The sequence below is a fragment of the Nicotiana tomentosiformis genome, chromosome 4, assembly GCF_000390325.3.
Source record: "Nicotiana tomentosiformis chromosome 4, ASM39032v3, whole genome shotgun sequence".
Lineage (NCBI taxonomy): Eukaryota > Viridiplantae > Streptophyta > Magnoliopsida > Solanales > Solanaceae > Nicotiana > Nicotiana tomentosiformis.
This window is the reverse complement of record NC_090815.1, coordinates 130,417,156-130,436,787: the sequence shown is the minus strand read 5'-3', so window position 1 is coordinate 130,436,787 and position 19,632 is coordinate 130,417,156. Positions and strand designations below refer to the sequence as shown.

The 19,632-nt window shown below is 37.7% G+C and overlaps 2 protein-coding genes across 2 annotated transcripts; one reads left to right on the top strand and one right to left on the bottom strand.

Moving 5' to 3' along the window:
• Positions 1–349: 349 nt before the first annotated feature.
• LOC104106648 (transcription factor E2FC-like) lies at positions 350–5,152 on the top strand. The gene is made up of 13 exons (XM_009615235.4): positions 350–702; positions 1,996–2,167; positions 2,270–2,323; positions 2,424–2,509; positions 2,674–2,762; positions 2,837–2,891; positions 3,121–3,173; positions 3,261–3,311; positions 3,404–3,452; positions 3,529–3,594; positions 3,680–3,756; positions 3,937–4,111; positions 4,611–5,152. The coding sequence occupies exons 1-13, from the start codon at positions 559–561 to the stop codon at positions 4,674–4,676; spliced, it is 1,137 nt and encodes a 378-aa protein (XP_009613530.1). The 5' UTR covers positions 350–558; the 3' UTR covers positions 4,677–5,152.
• Positions 5,153–5,404: 252 nt separating this feature from the next.
• LOC104106647 (putative HVA22-like protein g) lies at positions 5,405–8,759 on the bottom strand. Its single transcript, XM_009615234.4, has 7 exons — positions 8,530–8,759; positions 7,895–7,935; positions 7,692–7,790; positions 7,554–7,610; positions 7,378–7,441; positions 7,062–7,268; positions 5,405–6,172 (listed from the first exon to the last, which is right to left on the bottom strand). The coding sequence occupies exons 2-7, from the start codon at positions 7,924–7,926 to the stop codon at positions 5,723–5,725; spliced, it is 909 nt and encodes a 302-aa protein (XP_009613529.1). The 5' UTR covers positions 7,927–7,935; positions 8,530–8,759; the 3' UTR covers positions 5,405–5,722.
• Between the last annotated feature and the right edge of the window lie 10,873 nt (positions 8,760–19,632).

Genomic DNA, 19,632 nt, shown 5'->3' with positions numbered 1-19,632 from the left:
GTGATCTTTAAATATATTATAGTATTTGTCAACAAAATTTTTAAAACTTGTGTTTTTAAATTCATCATAACATTCACATATCTATATAAAATTATCATTAAAGATAAATATGAAAGTTCAAGCTAAATTATTTTTTAATTTTTAAATATGTCATTATGTTTAAAATAAATTGATAAGAAAAAATAGTGACACTCTTTTGTAAACGTAGGGAGTAATTAGGAAATAAAAACTTGTGAAATTCTCCTTGGATTCTCGCAATCTGAATTAAATCTAAAAAAATAGTATATCAATCTCTAACTCTGCACCCACCCAATTTGTATGAAGTAAGAGAGAGGTATGGGCCCATTTTATGGGCCCACATGAAATTTCCGAAATATATTCATAAATGCGGGCGGGCGGGCCCTCGGATTCGAAACTGAGCGCCTCCTCCCCCACACTTTACACGCTCTTGCCATTCCCGCTGTTTCAAAGCTTCCACAACAAAGCCCTCCTCTTTTCCAATTTTTTTTCTGTTCAAACGCCGTTTGATTGATAATCTGCTTCTGCAGTTTGCCGGTTATGTCTACCGCCGGCGAAAACGTGGATCTTAACCTGAATCTCAACTTGTCATTAGCTCCACTTCATCTAATGTCTCAAATTTGCTCAGAATCTCGTCCCGTAGCTCGCAATCTGTTTGCCTCGTCTACATTCGTTTCTGCTCCGGTGAGTATTTTTGTTTTCTTAGCTTTCTCTTTTTATCATTTTTTAAATAGCATGATCTCCGTACTAGTTTGTATTTTATACACGTCCAAAATAATTTTTTATATATTTTTTCTTTTGTTTTAATTTTTCTCCCTATGTTTAAGTTTTTGTATCTTCATTGTTGAACGCTTTAGAGCAAGAAAATTCAACTTATCTAATGTCTCGCGCACTTCTTAAGAAAGATGTACCTTGATTATCAAAATATTTGTATGCATTAGTACTATTTATCTCTCTTAAACATTAACTTAAATACCTAATTAACACTTTGCTTATTAGAACATTAAGCGCCTTTTTTGTTTGAAACGTCAAGTATTTCAGTTTGTCAAAACGACAAATAATATGGACAGGTGGTAGTAATTTTTTTAGCGTGGATTAGACATTGATTTTAATGTAAAAAGTATGTTCTATTTTTAAAACCCTACATGAAAACTGTTACTCCACTATAATGATACCTTCTTTTAAAATTAATACATCATTTATTCTAACTTATATGGTAGACTTTACATGTTAGGACTATATTGGACTATGTCATCTCTATACAAACTTTCACTATTTTCAAAAATTTAAATTATTATTCAAGATTTAAACGTTGATATGATGCTTTTTTCCGTAAGTTGTTTTCGTGCTATAGTCAAATTAACTTTTCTATCAATTTAATTCATGATCTTTTTGTTGGGATGCTTAATTAGTGGAATTTCTTCCATCTCTTGCTACTTTTTGAGATACTGTCTTAATTTGTGTAATTTAGTACCTCAATCCTATTAAGTCCTCTAACAATAATCATGCAGTTGAATGATTTAGCATTCACCATTCATACTAAGTTAAAGTAGTCTAATCCTTTATAATGAGGCTTTCTTAGAACTTTACTGGTGATTATACATGTTCTTCTGCTAATAAATGTTTATGATGATTCTTTTTTAATCATTTCGCAGTTATGAGATCGTACAATCATAACAGGACATAAGATTGCATTGATACTAAGTGGTGTTTGGACAAAAAAGGAATTCTCTTTTTGACACTGTGTTAAAGAGAATGATTACGTGTGCGTTTGGATTAGGTTTTAGAATAATTGTATCAGAAAACATTAGGCTTATAACAGACTCAGCTTAATGGGAGACAAGTATTGTTATTGATCATTACATTCAATTGAATTTAAGGGGGGGGTCTAAGTGCTTCTTTGGTTTATGTTGTTGAGAAAAAAATTGACCTCTATATCTTTCATACTAACGGAGCTTTTTCAATTGCTTGAAGCAGAACAATGGAACTGAAAAGTCTAAGGATGATAATTGTGGATATGGAGCTTGTAAGAGGACTGTTGCAGCCAATCATTCTACCCTTGGACAAGCTGCTCGTGCACGTACTAAAAAATCCAGTAAAGGAAAGGCTTCTAGAGATGCCATATCAGCTGCTACAGGAATAAATGCAGGTCCTAGAATGAGGCATCATATGGAGTACTAAATATGCATTGATTTTCCAGCCAAGTTTGTTAATGTATCAATTTCTCTTTTTATTTTTTTTCTCAACACAGATCTGCTTGATAACCTGAATTTAGGTGGCAGTTATCGGTTTGACAACTCTTTGGGTAAGCTGCTTTGGATAAATGTAATTTATATGACCAGGTGCCTCTGCTTTCGTTGATGTTTTAGTTATTGGCTAGTAATAAATATGCCATTTTCTGGCAGGCTTGTTGACAAAGAAATTCATTAGTTTGCTTCAGGAGGCCGAAGATGGATCCCTCGATTTGAACCATTCTGCAGATGTTTTGAAGGTAAACTTTCTCCTGCATCATAATCTGGGGAAGATACATGTTAATAAAGGTTTTATGAATGTGGATCAGTAAGAAATAGAAAACAGTCTTTGTTCTTCTTTTCCTTCATTTGGCTCCCTTCACTTCATGTGGGATACTAATTTATTTATTTTCTTGTTCTACAGGTGGCAAAGAGGAGAATTTATGACATCACGAATGTCCTTGAGGGAATTGGATTAATTGAGAAAACTACAAAGAGTCGTATATGTTGGAAGTAATACACTTGTGCATTTGGTTCAGTTTTTTACGACCTTACATGGTAATGACCTCTGGATTTATCTTTAACAGAGGGTTTCCGTCAACCAGATCACGAGGGCTGCGTGATCAAGTATCTAGATTGAAGGTGCTTATAAATTGCTTAATGTGATGGCTAGCAGTTGTACAAACAAAAGCACTAAATATTAAGAAGCTTATGAGTTAGAGCTTGAAGCAAACAATATAATATGATGAAGCAGAAATATTTGTTTGCACCTGACTACTAGTAATAGCTTTTGACAGGAAGGAGTGAGGTGTTCTGTATATTCTTCCATTCTGATTCTTTAACTGAATCTTGCTTTCCATTTAAATTACAGGAAGAGATTGAATATCTAAATGCAGAGGATTGGCGACTTGATAACTGCATAAGGTTTGGTAACAACTTGTCATCAATGAGAGAAATGTTTCTGAGTTTTTTACTTTATGAATGTGAGCATGAAAGCAATTTTCATTACAGGGAAAAACTAGAGCAAATAAGGACCCTAGAATCTGATGTGAATTGTCAAAAGTATGTCCTTTATGTCCTTTTTCTCCTGATGCAATTCTTTCTATTTTGAAAATGTGATCAATTTCTTAAAATCATCTGGTTCGACTCTTCAGGAGCCTCCTTCTGACGGAGGAAGATATCATGAGCTTGCCTCATTTCAGGGTATGTAACATCTTCTTACATCTGTGATTTGTGATGGTGTCTCAGTTCTCTAAAGTGCTTGTGGTATTTGTCACAGGACAAAACTGTTATTGCTATAAAAGCTCCAGATGCTAGTCTTATTGAAGTTCCTGATCCATGTGAGGTGAGTAACCTGGTCTTTGGCAACATTGAAAATTGCAAACAATATGCTAGAGTCTAGACTCTGATCCCATTATTTTTCGTAACAGGATCTCGATTTCCCAGAGAAGCAGTATAGGCTTGTTCTTAGAAGCACAACAGGGCCGATAGATTTGTTTCTCTTGAGGTATCTCCACTAGGTGACAAGTGTCTCTCCATCTTTATAACAACTATTGATTCATGTATAGCTTGGCAGGTTTCCTAATCCTCTTTCAAGTAGTCTCTTGTTAAAAGTAAAGACATTTTCTACTGTATCAGCGAAAAGCTTCAAAGCACTGATAACTGACATGATTATCAACACATGCAGCAAACAAGGTTGGAAACATGAGGACATAACCATCAAACACACAAAACCATTGGATGCATTGACTGCTGATGAAAAGATGGATGATGCTTACTTATCCTCAGTACCTCCTTGCTCTTTAGATTCAACTACCTCAAAGCTCTCAGGTGTTCACAAAATAGTACCTTCTCATGCCAGTGTAAGTATTTGACTGAACCCCTCCCCTCCCCTCTCCTCCCCTTTCTATTTATTGGTTGCTCTTGCTGTTGCCAAAGTTGAATAATATTCTAATCAGTGTCATTAAACGCATTTTCTTTGTCGTTTAAAGCGACGGAAGTAATGCAACGCGATGAGATATCGCTTTATGGATTAAATCATGCGCTTTAGAGAAGTGTGCACTTCAAATAATAACACACTGTAATCCAATCAATAAGCAGACACTTTTTGAATCTCAACTTTCATTAGTAGGATTAATATCGGCGGCATTATTGTACAGTGGATGCTAACAATAGTTATTTTGATTGCAATTTGATTATTATAGTACTAAATTCATATATGTTTGCCATTTTTTAATGAGCAATTCACTTCAAAGTTCACTTCTTGCTTTTCGCTTCAAGCCTCGTGGACCATGTTTTCTTGTGCTTTTCGATTTTACGAACACTGATTCTAATCCACATATGGTCTTCCACAAATTGCAGATAGATGATGATTACTGGTTGCGCTCAGATCAGGAGGTCAGCGCTACTGATCTATGGGGCATTTGAACATTCTTAAAAATGGAGTGGCCTGGTTAAAGCATTGAACTCCAGATACGGATGCAAGAAGATACACAGAAATAAGGCTTCTAACTGACCTGTAAATATCTAAACAAAGCTTTACGTACTATCAGTAAGCGGTTTAGGACAGCAGATAACCTATGAAATAGCGTTAATTATTTATTGGGCCTCTAGCCAGATTATAGTATGAAATAACCGGGTTTCAGGGAGACCCTGCAACTTCGGCGTATAATTATGCTGATTCTTATATCAATATGCTTCACAGGAATACAAGTCTTAAGATTACCCATAGTTGGGATTAGGCTTGGATATATGACTTCAAAGAACAAGTTTGTTTGGCAGTTGTGTAATTGTCGCCTGCCGGCAGCTTATGGGAAACTTCAAATGATTCTGGATAATATTGAAGTTAACTGTAATATTTATAGTACAATTTTTGGAACTTAAATATTTGGTGTTTCTGGTTATTGTGAATGAGGCAATGAGCTACAGCATTACATGTACATTTCTAACGTTTAGAGTAAACAAGATTAAAATGAAAGGTATTGTGTCAACACTTTTTTCTTTGACTTGTCGTTTCAAATAAATTTTGTGCCTACACTAATGTAATCGAGATTTTGGAGGGCGATTTGAGGGAAAAATTATTGTGCAGAACCAGATGTTTATATGTATGCACAATGATCCTCTAAGATAACTCTGGCTCCACAGGTTCTCGATCATTTTCCTGTGCAAGCACCAGCTAAAAGCCAGCCCCATCTTATCATACGGAATTATGAATTTACATCTCCAATCGCTGAGCACAAATAAGTACTTTAATTTGGATATTTGATAATGAATGGTAATTAAATCTAGCAGTCCTACCCACTCAACCCTCATATTTTTCAATCCATGCTAAAAACTCATGGACAACTTAAGCACTGAATGAAATAAGATTTGCCAGATGTACATTGAACTCACTAACCTAAAACAAATCCTTTTACACCACGTATTTAAACCACATTTTTGGACTAACATGTGGAGGTACTTGATGTCACAAATCAAGGGTTTTGTGCTCGTGTCTTCCTTGATCTGGCTCGTGTTACTCGACTCGCTTCCTCCAAGGTTGTCTCGGCAGGAGGAGGGTTAATAACACTTTCATTAGCTGAGGAAGGAACTGAATCGATCTGCATCACTCGAGAATCAACAGATGCTGAAGATTTTGAGGTTTCAGCAAGGGATTTGGATGGAGTTGCTTTTTGTGCGTTCAGAGAAGCAGCTGCAGTCGAAACCAGGGTTTTGGATGGAGTTGCTTCTTGCGCGTTCAGAGAAGCAGCTGCAGTGGAAGACGGTGGAGGAGCTTTAGATGACTCCGCCTCTTCTGTTGCATCTGCGTCATTATCACTTGATGATTCAGAGGAAGCTGGGGGTGCTTGTTCTTCAGCTGGAGCAGTTGATCTGCGATTCAGTGTTGCAGTGGGTTGACGACCTCTACTGCTTTGCCTTTGTGGCTGCAATTTCGAAAGGCAGCACAAATAAAATAGGGATTACACAACCTTGGAGCTAATCAATAAACTACTACCACTCAACATTACAATTAAACATCTGTGCACAAGTTTGTATAGGCGTCTCTAGGTGGGCATGTAGTCAACATGAGGCACGGAAAATATAAACCATCAACGAAATTTCCCCTTAGATTCTAAACCCTTTATAGCAAGCTCCAACTAAAACATACTTCACTAGAAGGCAAATTAAGTAGCAAATCTTAATTAGACTGCAAAAACGAACAAATCTACTCAGCAAAGCCCCAAATATTGCGTCAGTTTATATCATCTGTAATCTGGCTATTATCTACACGTAAAAACCCCAACGTCCCCCTTCCCTGGGCCACACCTCGAAAATACCAGTATAATTAGAAAATTAAGCCATGAATACAGGAATACACAATAGGAAAAACCAGTTGGAAAAAACTTTACTAACTAATTTAACAGGGTGTCTGGTTTCCCAGAGATAAAGAAGATGATAAGAGGATCATATGCTCAGACAAAAAAGATTCAACATATCTATGAAACCCCAAGGCATCACAAGTATGTGTCCCAAATGTATTATTTACTCCAGAAGGTTAACAAGCAGCTGAATATTGATACCAGAAGGGTTTATTCGACCTTAATGAATTATCACTCCTTAACCTTCAAATTATGCATCATGGAGAGTTCAAGATGGATTTTCCGGATTTTAAGAACAACACAAATTTCGGACTAACAAGCACGCAATTACTCTAATATGAATAAAATCTTCAGATGTCAAACAGCTAACACTATCATTTAGTTCAAACCACTTTTGAAATGCTGAAAATGATTGAGCTTGCAAATGAACTGTGAAACACATCTTAATAAAAACCTGAGTTGGGGGAGGTGGATTTGACTGCGAAGCAATGTACTGCAAAACGTCAAAAATCCTCGTCTGACCATAGCTAGCTGCTTTTTGCCAGTATAAGACCAACATATCTCCTGCTCTGGTCCTCCACTCCAACAAATTTCGATCAATCTCAGTCTCATGCTTTAAAATCACCGGTTTAAAAAAGGCATCATAGACATATGTAGTTCCCTGCAGTAATTTTACGATATGAAGAACCAAATTAAATTAACATAAAGGTGAAACCATTGAAAGACTAAATATTTGATTTTTTCAATTAAGAAACTATACATATGAATACCTTAGTTTTGGGGCACCACAAGTAAATGAAGAATGCCAGCTTAGCTTCACTGTACATTGGAACCCTTAAAAAGAACAATGTAACAGAAAGCTAGCAATCAACACATAATTTTCAAAATATAGCAAGCTGGATTTTAACATAAAAATGATATGAACAGCCAAGTTCGCTATGATTACCACGAAATAAAAGCATCACCAAACCTCTCACAAACTGTCAACATAGCAACTAAGATCCTGAAAAGTTGTAGGGAGTTAGAATTCAGATTCAAAACAAGATACATTGAGGTCTAAAAAGCAAATGTAGCAGCAAGATACCAATATTGGCACCAAAAGCGGAGTTGCTGAATATCAGGTTTGTTCATTTCCACAGTTTTGAAGCACTCATAAGCTGGATAAGCATAACCAAAAACCATCCTGCATGAGCAACACATCAAAGATCACAGCTTTAGCAACTCAAGCAATACAAAAATTTAAGACTACTAGTCTTTAAAACTTTATAAGGGTAGTCTGAAATTTACACAAGCCCTCTGGTGAGAAAAGATCCAATCATCTTGAATTCCTGAGACAAAACAGCACGGGTTAACCAAGTTCTGCTATTAACAAAAGGACTTTAAGTGATACGCACTGACAGTGTAATGAATTTTTCACATCATCAATGTAATTTAATCTGTTCTAACAGGTTACTAACAATTTATTTTAAATTACAGATCAATGTTACTAAATAGAGTTACCTCAATTAAACCTGGTTGTGTAAACACCTATGTAAATACTGTTTATACCGACAGAACTTAAACTCTTAACAAAATGACTTGAAAATGCAACACAAAATGCCCTTGCTAATTTTGTTAATAGAACAAAGGAATTTCACTAAAAATGTCAGAGATAACCAAAATATACACTAAAAAAATTTCTTCTTTTTTCATCTGCTTTATTACTCATTTTGTTAATAGCAACACTAAATTCCCAAACTTCAGGAAAACCCAATAAAGAAAAAAAATTTAAAATCAAAACAATATAAAACAAACACTATAAATATCTCCGAAAGTATCTAAAACAAGGAAATAAGAGGACTCTAGAAATGGTAAAACTAAGAATAATAAATTAAACAGTAAATGACGAAGAGTGGAGACCAAAATTACGAACTGATCAGTACCTTGTGTTGATTAATCCGAAAACAACGGTAAACTGAATATAAAAGACGGCGAATTCACTGTTAATTAAAATCGGTGGAAGTAAAGCAGGCGAGTAAACGGAGTGAGTTTTGAGACGTTAGTGGCGCCGCCGTAATGCTCCGGCGAACCGTTGCGATGTCGGCGGAGAAGAGGTGAGAGTGACGGAGAGAGAAGAAAAGCCAAATTGTGTCGTTTTAAAATTCTCTCATACCATTTTATTGAGCTTATTGGGGTTCGTATTTAAATTGGATTTATTGGGATTCAAAAATTCAGTTTTTAATTTTTTTCACCAAAAAATCAGCTTTTATAAAAATGAAAAAATTACTCAAAGTGAAAATTGAAGTTGTATTTGAATTTGTGCCTCACTTAAAAAAAGGTGTACAAATTTTGAAGATATATGAGTGAAAACTAGAATTTAAAGTGTGATACTCATACAAAGTTAAAGTAGTATTTCATTTTTTTTTAGTTTGGTATTTACAAATAGTCATGGCTAAATTAGTATTTGCAAAATACACAAAATGTATTAAGAGATCTCAATTCAAAATGTAATACCATAAGTACCACTTTTAGTAGTATTTTGATCATTGCTTTCAATTAGACGTTCCAATTCTCTATTATCCTGATTAACTATGTGAAAATTTTTAAGAATAAAAAACGAAAAAATAAGAACAATTTCCTTTCTTTGATATAACGATAATAAAAGTGATGATATTGGAGAATGACAAGAAAAGGCTGCTCTTATTTTCTTTTCTCTTTTTAAAGACAGTAAAATTAATTGTTTGCCATTTTCTGAAATATGAGAAAGTTACTAAACTTTTAGTCATAGTTTTAAACTCTCAACTTGGAAATAACAAAACAGAACAATTTTATATTAAAGTATAGTTTTTCTGCTCAGGAAAGATTATAATAATACATTTGTATTTCATTTAAGCTCCCTAATTCTTGCAATTTTATTTTTTTTTGCTAATAAAGATTACAACAATAACATACTCAGTATTATTCCATACTGTGGGGTCTAGCAGCGTGGGCGTAAGGCGAATCGTTTTACATATGTCTCAGCGAGGCGTAAACCCCATATGTATTTAATTTTTAATATTTTATAAAATAATATAATGACAGTAAATATTTATAAACTGGTAAAATTGTATAAAAATTAAAGAAAACTATAAATATGTGATATATATATATATATATATATATATATGTGTGTGTGTGTGTGTGTGTGTGTGCGCGCGCGCGCGCGCGCGCAAAAAAAAAGGCGGGATGTGAGACGGGACGTTTTACTTGATATGGGGCGAGGCGTAAGCCCATGGATCTTTAAAAATTTTAATTTATAAATTAATAAAATAACATAATAACACAAAAAATATAAAATATAAATTAAAAGTTAAAAATTAAAGAAACTCATAGGAAAAAAAATCTAGCATGATTCTTAAGTATAACTAATGCATACAAATCACGTATAACGTCTTTAACTTTCAAATAATTAAAAACTTAAAATTTCTTTTAAAAAAAATGATCAAACTCCACATTTTACCTTCCTAAAAGTAAATAATTAATTAAATCTTATTAGTACAATAATTAAAATATTACTCCTTCATGAATAAATACAAATTAGTTTAAGATATCAAATTAATAAAAGTGTATAATAAGGAGGGGCAAATGAACTAAGACACGATCAATAACAAGTGAAGATATAAATTCGCAATATTATGTCTCATTATTAGAGTTATGCTCAATCTTCATATTTCTATCGATGAATAGAACTTTTATCATTAATTTGTTAAAGAATTTTGAAGGTCAACGATATTAATTAGGAAATTCGACACGTGATTTGCGTTAGAACTGTTAGGCGAGCCCCGAGCGTTGGACGTTAGGCGTGTTTAGGGCGCACGGTCGGGTGCTTGGGGCGTAAGCCTCACAGAACTAAACCTCATACATGAGCCCCAGAGCGTTTTGCAAGTGCCCTGCCCAGGGGCGAGCCCCGAGCAAGTCCGAGAAATGCCTTTTAAAATACTGGGGTTGGGAAGGGATAGTGTGTACGTAGTTCTTACCCCTAACTTGTGATGATAGAAATATTATTTTCAATAGACCCTAGGCCAACTATTCAAATCTTTGCTACTAATAAAGATTGCAAAATTAAAAATGTTAATTTGGTATAGTGACGTGATGAGTTACTATCTGGGGCCACAGATAGATTGGAGAAATGGAATAGGGATAAGTGGATAATGTGCAAAGTATATGAAAACTAAACCCTAATAATGGATAAGTATACAAAAGTGCAAAGTATATTGTTTAACCCTCTCAAAAGCGAAATATATAGCAGAAAAATAATAAAAAAATAAAAGAATATTCTTAGATTGTTGGGAAATTAGACTTCAATTTCACTCTTTGGTAACAACTGACAATACTTGCCAACCAAAAGGTATGCTGCATATGCTTAATTCCTCGTGCAAGACTTTTTTGTTTCCCCACTTATTTTTTTATTAATATATTTTAGTTTCTTTTTTATGTCAGTCTCAACACACTTTTATTTGGAGCTTTTTCCTTGCTTTTCACTTCAATCCATCACACTTTCATTTTTGGTTTCTCATTTGGTACCGGATAATCGTATTAGAGTTTCAATTAATTCGAATTTGCCTTACTTAAAGTTCATTAAAAGAAAAGCGTATCCTATCAAATTTTTTATTTTCAAAACTTGAATCCGGATTTTTTGCCCTCGGTGACACTTGCATGCACTTGACGTATACATTAAGCTAAATACTTTAATCTTAAGAATTGTATAATATAACAACAATAATATCTCATAAGTAGAATCTAAAAAAGATAGTGTATATAAAAATTATTTTAGATAAATCATCAACTATCTTAAAAATTGTCACGGATTAAAATAATACTCTGTCCCTCGCACTTTCTTTGACTTTAATTTGTCATTCCAAACATTCATGCAATTAATTATCTATATTCTTTAATTTGTCTTTCAATCATTACTTTTTCGTTTCTTCAATTCATATCAATATTCAATTAGACAATTATTTTAATAGTCTAACGTGGTGAATTTGGACCATCTCTAAACCCTTCAATAGGTTCGTGTGCCTCTCAAGTTATTTTTTGAAGTACGTACTTTGGGGACAAATTCTATATAATTTACCAGACAAGTTGTAAACTATATTATTGTGTTGTCGAAAAAGTTTCCTCGACATTTGAGGTTCAATGGATGACTTTCATATGTTGTCACACAACGGCTATATATGACATTCTAGAATCATGTGCTTTCATGTCTATTATTTTTTATAGAAAGAAATTGTAGTTAAGTACTTAAATATGTAAGTAAAACGTATCCTAAATAGTCTTCTTTTTTCATTTATCATATTAGTATTATTTTCTAAATTTAAAGACGTGCTTGTGATTGAACTGATGAAATATATGCTGAGACAATAAACTTTGATGGGACAATAAACGCTATCAATTTGTGCGATTCACTGAAAATTTCTTGGTGAAAAATCATAAAACTAATTAATTTTTCCTGAGGATACCCTTCATTATATGGTTGTTTACCCGAAAAACGGATGGAGTTGAATTTATACGTAGTTCTAAGGATATGTGGCGCAATTTAATACAAATTGTAAGGATAAATAGAAATATAAGTATGGATTGCAAAGAATGCAAAATGGATAAGGTTGTAAAGAAGATGAATTTTAGGATTAAACAAGTGGAATCAATTTAAGAAGTTTGAAAGAACAACTCTTTTACTATGTGAGAATATCGTGTTTTGATTACAATGTAAGCATAAAAAGAACTTGCCCTGACCAAAATGACAACCATCCCTTTTTATAGTAGAGAGATCTTACTTTAAATATAATTAAAAATACATAGTGGGAGACTATGATAAGTCAGCTTTTTCACAATTCCTGCCGAGATTCTCTCCTTTAGTGGGATTGCAACGACTCTTGTCTATGAGCTCGATATTGACTCGAGTCTTCGGTCTTGACTCGAGCTCTCGATCTTGGCTTAAGCTCGATTCTGACTCGGACCCTTAAATTGATTCGGGATCGATGTTGGTCGGTCTCTGGATCATAAACTCGATAACTTTACTTTGCATCATAGCTCGATTTGGATTCGGGCTCGATAAGGATATCGGCCCATCGGACTCGAAGCTTGTTTGTACCATCTTCGGAACCGACTCGAAGTCTCGCTTCGATCGATTATTTTGAACTCGATCGATCATACGAATGCCGAAATTTATTTCGACCGCATACATATAGTCCCCTCGTTTCTTAGGAAGAATGTGGTAAGCAACGCTATGATTTTTTAACGGCTCGATTGGATTACAAGCTGACATTTATATTGGGCTCGACCATGACTCACGTGATAGCTGTCCCGTTGATTTAATTTTTTAAGGTATTTAATGCATGCCAGACGGTGGTCGGCCACCGCTGATACTGAACCGCCATTGCCTGAACCTATAAATATCCCTTCCTTTTATCATTTAGTACTTGTGCAACTCCAATCTTCCAAATTTCCCAATTTCCTTTTCGTATTCTTTGAGTTCATTCACAAATCAGTGGTTCCTTTTACAAAATTCTTCTTCCAAATTACCAAATCTTCGTCACCTTCTTTAAATCCAAAATGGTGAAGACATCCAAAACTGTCCCCCAAAAAGAAATAGGTTCTTCTTCCTAATTCGCCGCCAATAAAACACCGGTGGATCCTCGTCCTGAGGAGTGCGTTCTGGCGTCGTGTGTTCTTACCTCCGATTTCAAACTCGATAAAGGTTCGCCGGTTCCTGGCCGATGTGAGCCCGTATCGAGATATATTTGTTTGATAACCCGGGAGCACATCGAGCGAATAAAAAAGAATTGTAACTGGGAGAACAAAGAGGTGGTAGTGCCGTCTCTTGAATAAGACATCACTACTCACGTGAGAGGGTTTTTAAGCGTGTACACTTACCCTTTCACGTTGGGTCCCCTCGACCCAGTTATTATTGATTTTTGCCGTAAATACCTAATAACCCTAGGCCAAATACATCCTTCCTTTTGGCGGATCATTATTTTGTTCCAATATTTTGTAAGTAAAATCGAGGGGATGTCTTTCACACTCGATCATTTTGTCTGATTATACCGCCCTCGTCTTTTTCGAGGAGGGTTAATAAAACTCCAACGTCAAGCTACCAAGGCTCTATTCTCGAGTATAGACGAGGAGAAGGATCGAGGCTGGATGGGCCGGTTAGTTCTAGTGAGGACATCAAACTTGATCCCAACTGAAAAAATGCCTTTCCCCGAGGAGTGGAATATGAAGCGTAAGTGTAATTTCGCTGTTATCCCCTATTATGTTGTTCTTTCATTTCTTTTCTCACCAATATTCCCCTTTTGTGATGCAGCGATTCCCTGGATGCCCGACGCAGTGTCCGATCTCAAGAATTGGGTACGTGATCTGGTTTCGACCTCCTCATATGCAGAGCGCTCATGGCGCGACTTGTCAAAGGGCCGATGGGAGGCCAAAAATCACGGTGAGCACTCCTCTCGTGTCCTTCGGTAACTCGAATAAGATGCCTTTCGCATACTTCAGTAAATATTTTCGCATGCAGGTGTGGGCAAGGATGCGGTTTTGAGGCCCTCATCTGTCGAGGAAGAGGCTTCGGCCTCTGTCCCAAAGCAGGTCAAAGATAATAAGAGAAAAAGATCACCCGCCCTCGAAGATCGAAAATCGAAGAAGAGGACGGCTCGTAAACCGAACAAGAATGCCATTCCTTTGACCGTAGAATAAGTTCTGCGTCCGAGGGATGAAGAAGAAGAAGAGAACGATGGGTCCGCTCTGGAGACCCGAACAAAGAAGACCACCGACGTTCCACAGGCAGCTTGATCGATGGTGGTTCGTAAGGCTCCGCCTCGAATTGAGGATATATCGGAGAGAGGTTCGGTCAGAGTCCCTAAGTTGCTGGAAATCGAAGATGTTTCCCATCCGAGCCGATGGATGGGGGATATGTCCTAAGGGGCTCTTCCTGAATATTTTCGAACCGAAGAGAACGCCCAAGATGACTCATTCGGGGCAGTAGCAATCGAAGACTCGCCCACCTTCCCTGCTTTTTCTGCAGGGGCGATTCGGGAGGCCCAAGCTTTAGGGGCCCTCGAATTAGATAGGCCTCATGATGGAGAGGATCCTTTTCGTGACCTATTCATCAGCATCGAAGACACTGCTGGTGCAAGTGACTCATCGAATCTTTTTCACGGAGTGCAGCAGGCTTTGAATCAGGTAGGCCTTAAATCATATGGCGTTACCTTTAAGTTTACTCTTCTTTTCTGACTTCATTTCTACTTTCTTTACAGGCTGCGGCAGTTCATCGGGAATTATGTTCTCGATCCCGAACCGAGCTGCGTCGATACGAGGCCGAGCTTCAACGGGTTACAGAGGAGACGAACTCCTTAAAGCACCTTTTGGGCCAAAGGGGAGAGGAAATAAAAGACCTCCGAGCCGAGTTGTCCAGGGCTCACCAAGATCAGATTGATTTCTCCTAGCAGGTAATAATGCTTTTAAAAGCCTATGGGCTTGATACTGGAACAATGGCTAACCTTTCGGTCTCATAGATGCAGCAGAAAATTGAGATGATCGGAAAACTCTTTGAAGAATTCGATGTGATAAGAGCGGAGTCTTTGAAGTGGTAAGAAGGAATGGACTGCTTTGCTGCAGAGAAAGAAACTGCCCGAGCCCAATTGTCATCAGCTAAAAACCAACTTCAAAAGATGAAGGATAAAGGCTCGTTCCAAGCAAGAAGGGTAGAGGAGCTCGAGGCTCGGTTAGCCTCCGTACTTGCCAAGGCCGAATCTGACGCCGAGAAGGCAAAGGCCGATGCGGATGCACTTGTGGCCATCTATCGCGCCGATGCTGAAGCTGCCCAGGTCCAAGAAAGAGAGGCAGCCGAGACCGCCGATACTCGAGCACATTGGGTCGCTGAACTTGCTAAGTGTCGATCTTGGAAGGAGACCCTCGAGGAGATACATGCTCGAGGTTTCGACCTTGCTGAAGAAATAAAAAGGGCCAAAGAACTCGAAGCCGATGTTGAAGCCTTGGTTTCCAATGACGATGATGATGACAATGTTGATGATGATGGGGGTAAGAGCGGTTACGAGAATGGGGAGGAGCCCGATAGAGAAGAGACCGTTCCTGGGGATGACCAGGAAGCTTAGTCCTTAATTTTTTACGTTGTAATCAATCATGTAAATAATTTTGTATATAGAAATATCCCTTTTTTGCCGACGTGCTCATGTTTTTTTTCTTGTCTTGTGAAGACTTTATCCACGCCTTATGAATATTTTCACAAGGATTTAAGTGACTTGAATGATTCGAACTCGAAATAATGTAGCCCGTAGGCGTAATGGTCGAGTGAGTGCTTGCTCGAACTCGAAATAAAAGCAGCCCGTAGGCTTAGTAGTTAAGTGAACAATTCAAACTCGAAATAATGTAGCCCGTAGGCATAATGGTCGAGTGAGTGCTTGCTTGAACTCGAAATAAAAGCAGCCCGTAGGCTTAGTAGTCGAGTGAACGATTCGAACTCGAAATAATATAGCCAGTAGGCGTAATGGTCGAGTGAGTACTTGCTCGAACTCGAAATAAAAGTAGCATGTATGCTTAGTAGATGAGTGGATGATTTGAACTCGAAATAATGTAGCCTGTAGGTGTAATGGTCGAGTGAGTGCTTGCTCGAACTCGAAATAAAAGCAGCCCGTAGGCTTAGTAGTCGAGTGAATTATTCGAACTCGAAATAATATAGCCCGTAGGCATAATAGTCGAGTGAGTGCTTGCTCGAACTCGAAATAAAAGCAGCCCATAGGCTTAGTAGTCGAGTGAATGATTCGAACTCGAAATAAAGTAGCTCGTAGGCGTAATGGTCGAGTGAGTGCTTGCTCGAACTCGAAATAAAAGTAGCCCGTAGGCTTAGTAGTCAAGTGAATGATTCGAACTCGAAATAATGTAGCCCGTAGGCGTAATGGTCGAGTGAACGCTTGCTAGAACTCGAAATAAAAGCAGACCGTAGGCTTAGTAGTCGAGTGAATAATTCGAACTCGAAATAATATAGCCCGTAAGCATAATGGTCAAGTGAGTGATTTGAACTCGAAATCGGGGATTTATCCTAATTCTGTTTGCATAATAAATCTCAAAAATAGAGGAATGTTTCTTGGATATAAGATATCAGAAAAGAGGAGAACTTTCTTTGCAAGTCATTATACAAGCGTTCATGTTTTGCGTCAGGGCTCGGGCCAACTACATGAGCATGGTTCGTTTGACCATTTGGCTCTTACAATATTTTCCTATTAGAATTCCGTTGTTGCGAAATAACTTTCTTACATCAGAACTTTGATATATTTGAGGGATAATGCCCCCCCCCCCTAGTATTCAAGGTCGATTGCAAAGAGGCATTAGATACTGTTGTGTTGTTTCCAAGAATAGCATGATCATTGGTTGCTTCATTAAAAACCTTGCCGAAAAACCCATTTGGGATTTAACCGGTCTAAGGGAAAAAGAGTGCAACGCGTGCTTTCAGATCTAAGGCTTCTTATTGAAGGATCCATCTTAGCTCCTGATCGGACTTCTGCAGGGGTTAGTTTTGAAATATAAATAAATATGGGAGGGTCGTACCTTAGCAGTAGTATCGTTTTAGATGTGACACATTCCAATTGCTTGATAGTTGTTTTGCCGTTTATAATGCCAAGCTTGTATGGTCCCTTTCCGACGTTCTCGAGAACCTGATATGGTCCTTCCCAGTTCGGTCCTAGTTTTCCTTCGTTTGGATTTCTAGCATTGAGGGTGACTTTCCTTAGCACTAAGTCCCCGGGCTTAAAATGGCGGAGCTTGGTTCTTCGATTATAGTATCTTTCGATTCGTTGCTTTTGGACGGCCAATTGGACGAGAGCAGCTTCTCGTTTTTCGTCCGATAATTCGAGGCTAGTGTACATAGCCTCGTTATTTGATTCTTCTGTTGTGTATCGAAATATGGCACTGGGTTTGCCGACTTCGACTGGTATCAAGGCTTCGGACCCATATACTAAGGAGAACGGGGTTGCCCCCGTACTAGATTTTGACGTTGTTCGATATGGTCAAAGGACTTCGGGTAGGATTTCTCTCCACTTTCCTTTAGCGTCGTTCAGCCTCTTCTTTAGGTTTTGAATGATAGTTTTGTTCGTTGATTCGGCCTGTCCGTTCCCACTGGGGTGATACGGTGTTGATAATATCCTTCTTATTTTGTGATCTTCGAAGTTTTGTCACTTTGCTGCCAATAAATTATTTCCCATTGTCACATACTATTTCGGCGGGTATCCCGAATCAACTATGATATGATCCCAGATGAAGTCTATAACTTTTCTCTCTCTTACTTTCTCGAATGCCTGTGATTCAACCCATTTAGAGAAATAGTCAGTCATAAATAAAATGAATTTAGCTTTACCTGGGGTCGATGGCAGAGGGCCGACGATATCCATTCCCCATTTCATGAATGGCCATGGGGATAGGACTGAGTGAAGTTGCTCTCCGGGTTGATGGGTCATTGGTGCAAATCTTTGACATTTGTCATATTTTCGAACAAATTCCTTCTCATCTTTGCCCATATCGATCCAATAATACCCTGTCCTGATTATTTTTCGGACTAATGGATTGGCACCGGAGTGATTCCCATAAATGCCCTCCTGCACCTCACATAGGATGTAATCGGTATCTCATGGACCCAAGCATACTGCCAATGGTCCATCAAATGTCCTTCGAGATAGCGTTCCATCTGAAGCCAACGTGAATCGAGCAGCTTTAATCCGCAGGGCCCTTGAATCTTTAGGGTCCGATGGGAGCTTTTCGTTCTTTAAGTATTCAATATACTTATTTCTCCAATCCCATGTTAATCTCGTAAAATTTATCTCGGCGTGACCTTCTTCGATCACGGATCTCGAGAGTTGAACGACAGTCCCCGAGCTCAAGTTACTTTCCTCGACCGATGATCCCAAATTCGCAAGTGCGTCAGCCTCACTGCTTTGCTCTCGTGGAACATGTTGTAAAGTCCATTGTTTGAAATGGTGCAAAGTGACATGTAGTTTGTCCAAATACCTTTGCATTCTATCTTCTCGAACTTCGAAGGTTTTGTTTACTTGGTTTACCACCAGCAAAGAGTCACATTTGGCTTCAATGACTTCTGCTCCCAAGTTTTTAGCTAGCTCGAGACCTACAATCATGACCTCATACTCGGCCTCGTTGTTAGTCAACCTCGTAGTTTTAATAGATTGCCTAATAGTATTGCCTGTGGGTAGATTTAAAACTATGCCTAGCCCGTACCCCTTTACGTTCGAAGCCCCGTCTGTAAAAAGGGTCCATACCCCCGATGATCTACCCGATTTCAACAGGAGTTCTTTTTCAACTTCGGGTACGAGAGTTGTCGTGAAATCGGCCACGAAGTCCGCTAGAATTTGAGACTTGATGCACGTACGAGGTTGATATTTGATATCGTATCCACTGAGTTCGCCAGCCCATTTGGCTAATCGGCCTGATAGTTTGGGCTTGTGCAAGATATTACGAAGCGGGTAAGTAGTTAATACGCATATGGGGTGACATTGAAAGTACGGTCTTAACTTTCTAGAGGCGCTTATCAGTGCAAGTGCCAATTTTTCTAGGTGCGGATATCTAGTTTCAGCTTCTCCTAAGGTCCGACTTATATAATAAACGAGAAATTACGTACCTTGCTCTTTCCGAACTAGGACACCGCTTACTGCGATTTCCGATACTGCCAAGTACAAGCAAATTTTTTCTTCTTTTTTTGGAGTGTGAATTAGTGGTGGGCTCGATAGATACCGTTTTAGTTCCTCTAATGCCTGTTGGCATTCCGGGTCCAAGCGAAGTCGTTCTTCTTTTTGAGTAGAGAGAAAAATTTGTGACTTCGATCTGATGATCTCGAAATGAATCGACCTAAGGCTGCAATCCGTCCCTTTAGCCTTTGTACAGTTTTCATGCTCTCCATGATGGTGATGTCTTCGATGGCCTTGATTTTATCGGGGTTAATCTCGATTCCCCGATTTGACACTATGAAGCCGAGGAACTTGCCCGAACCGACC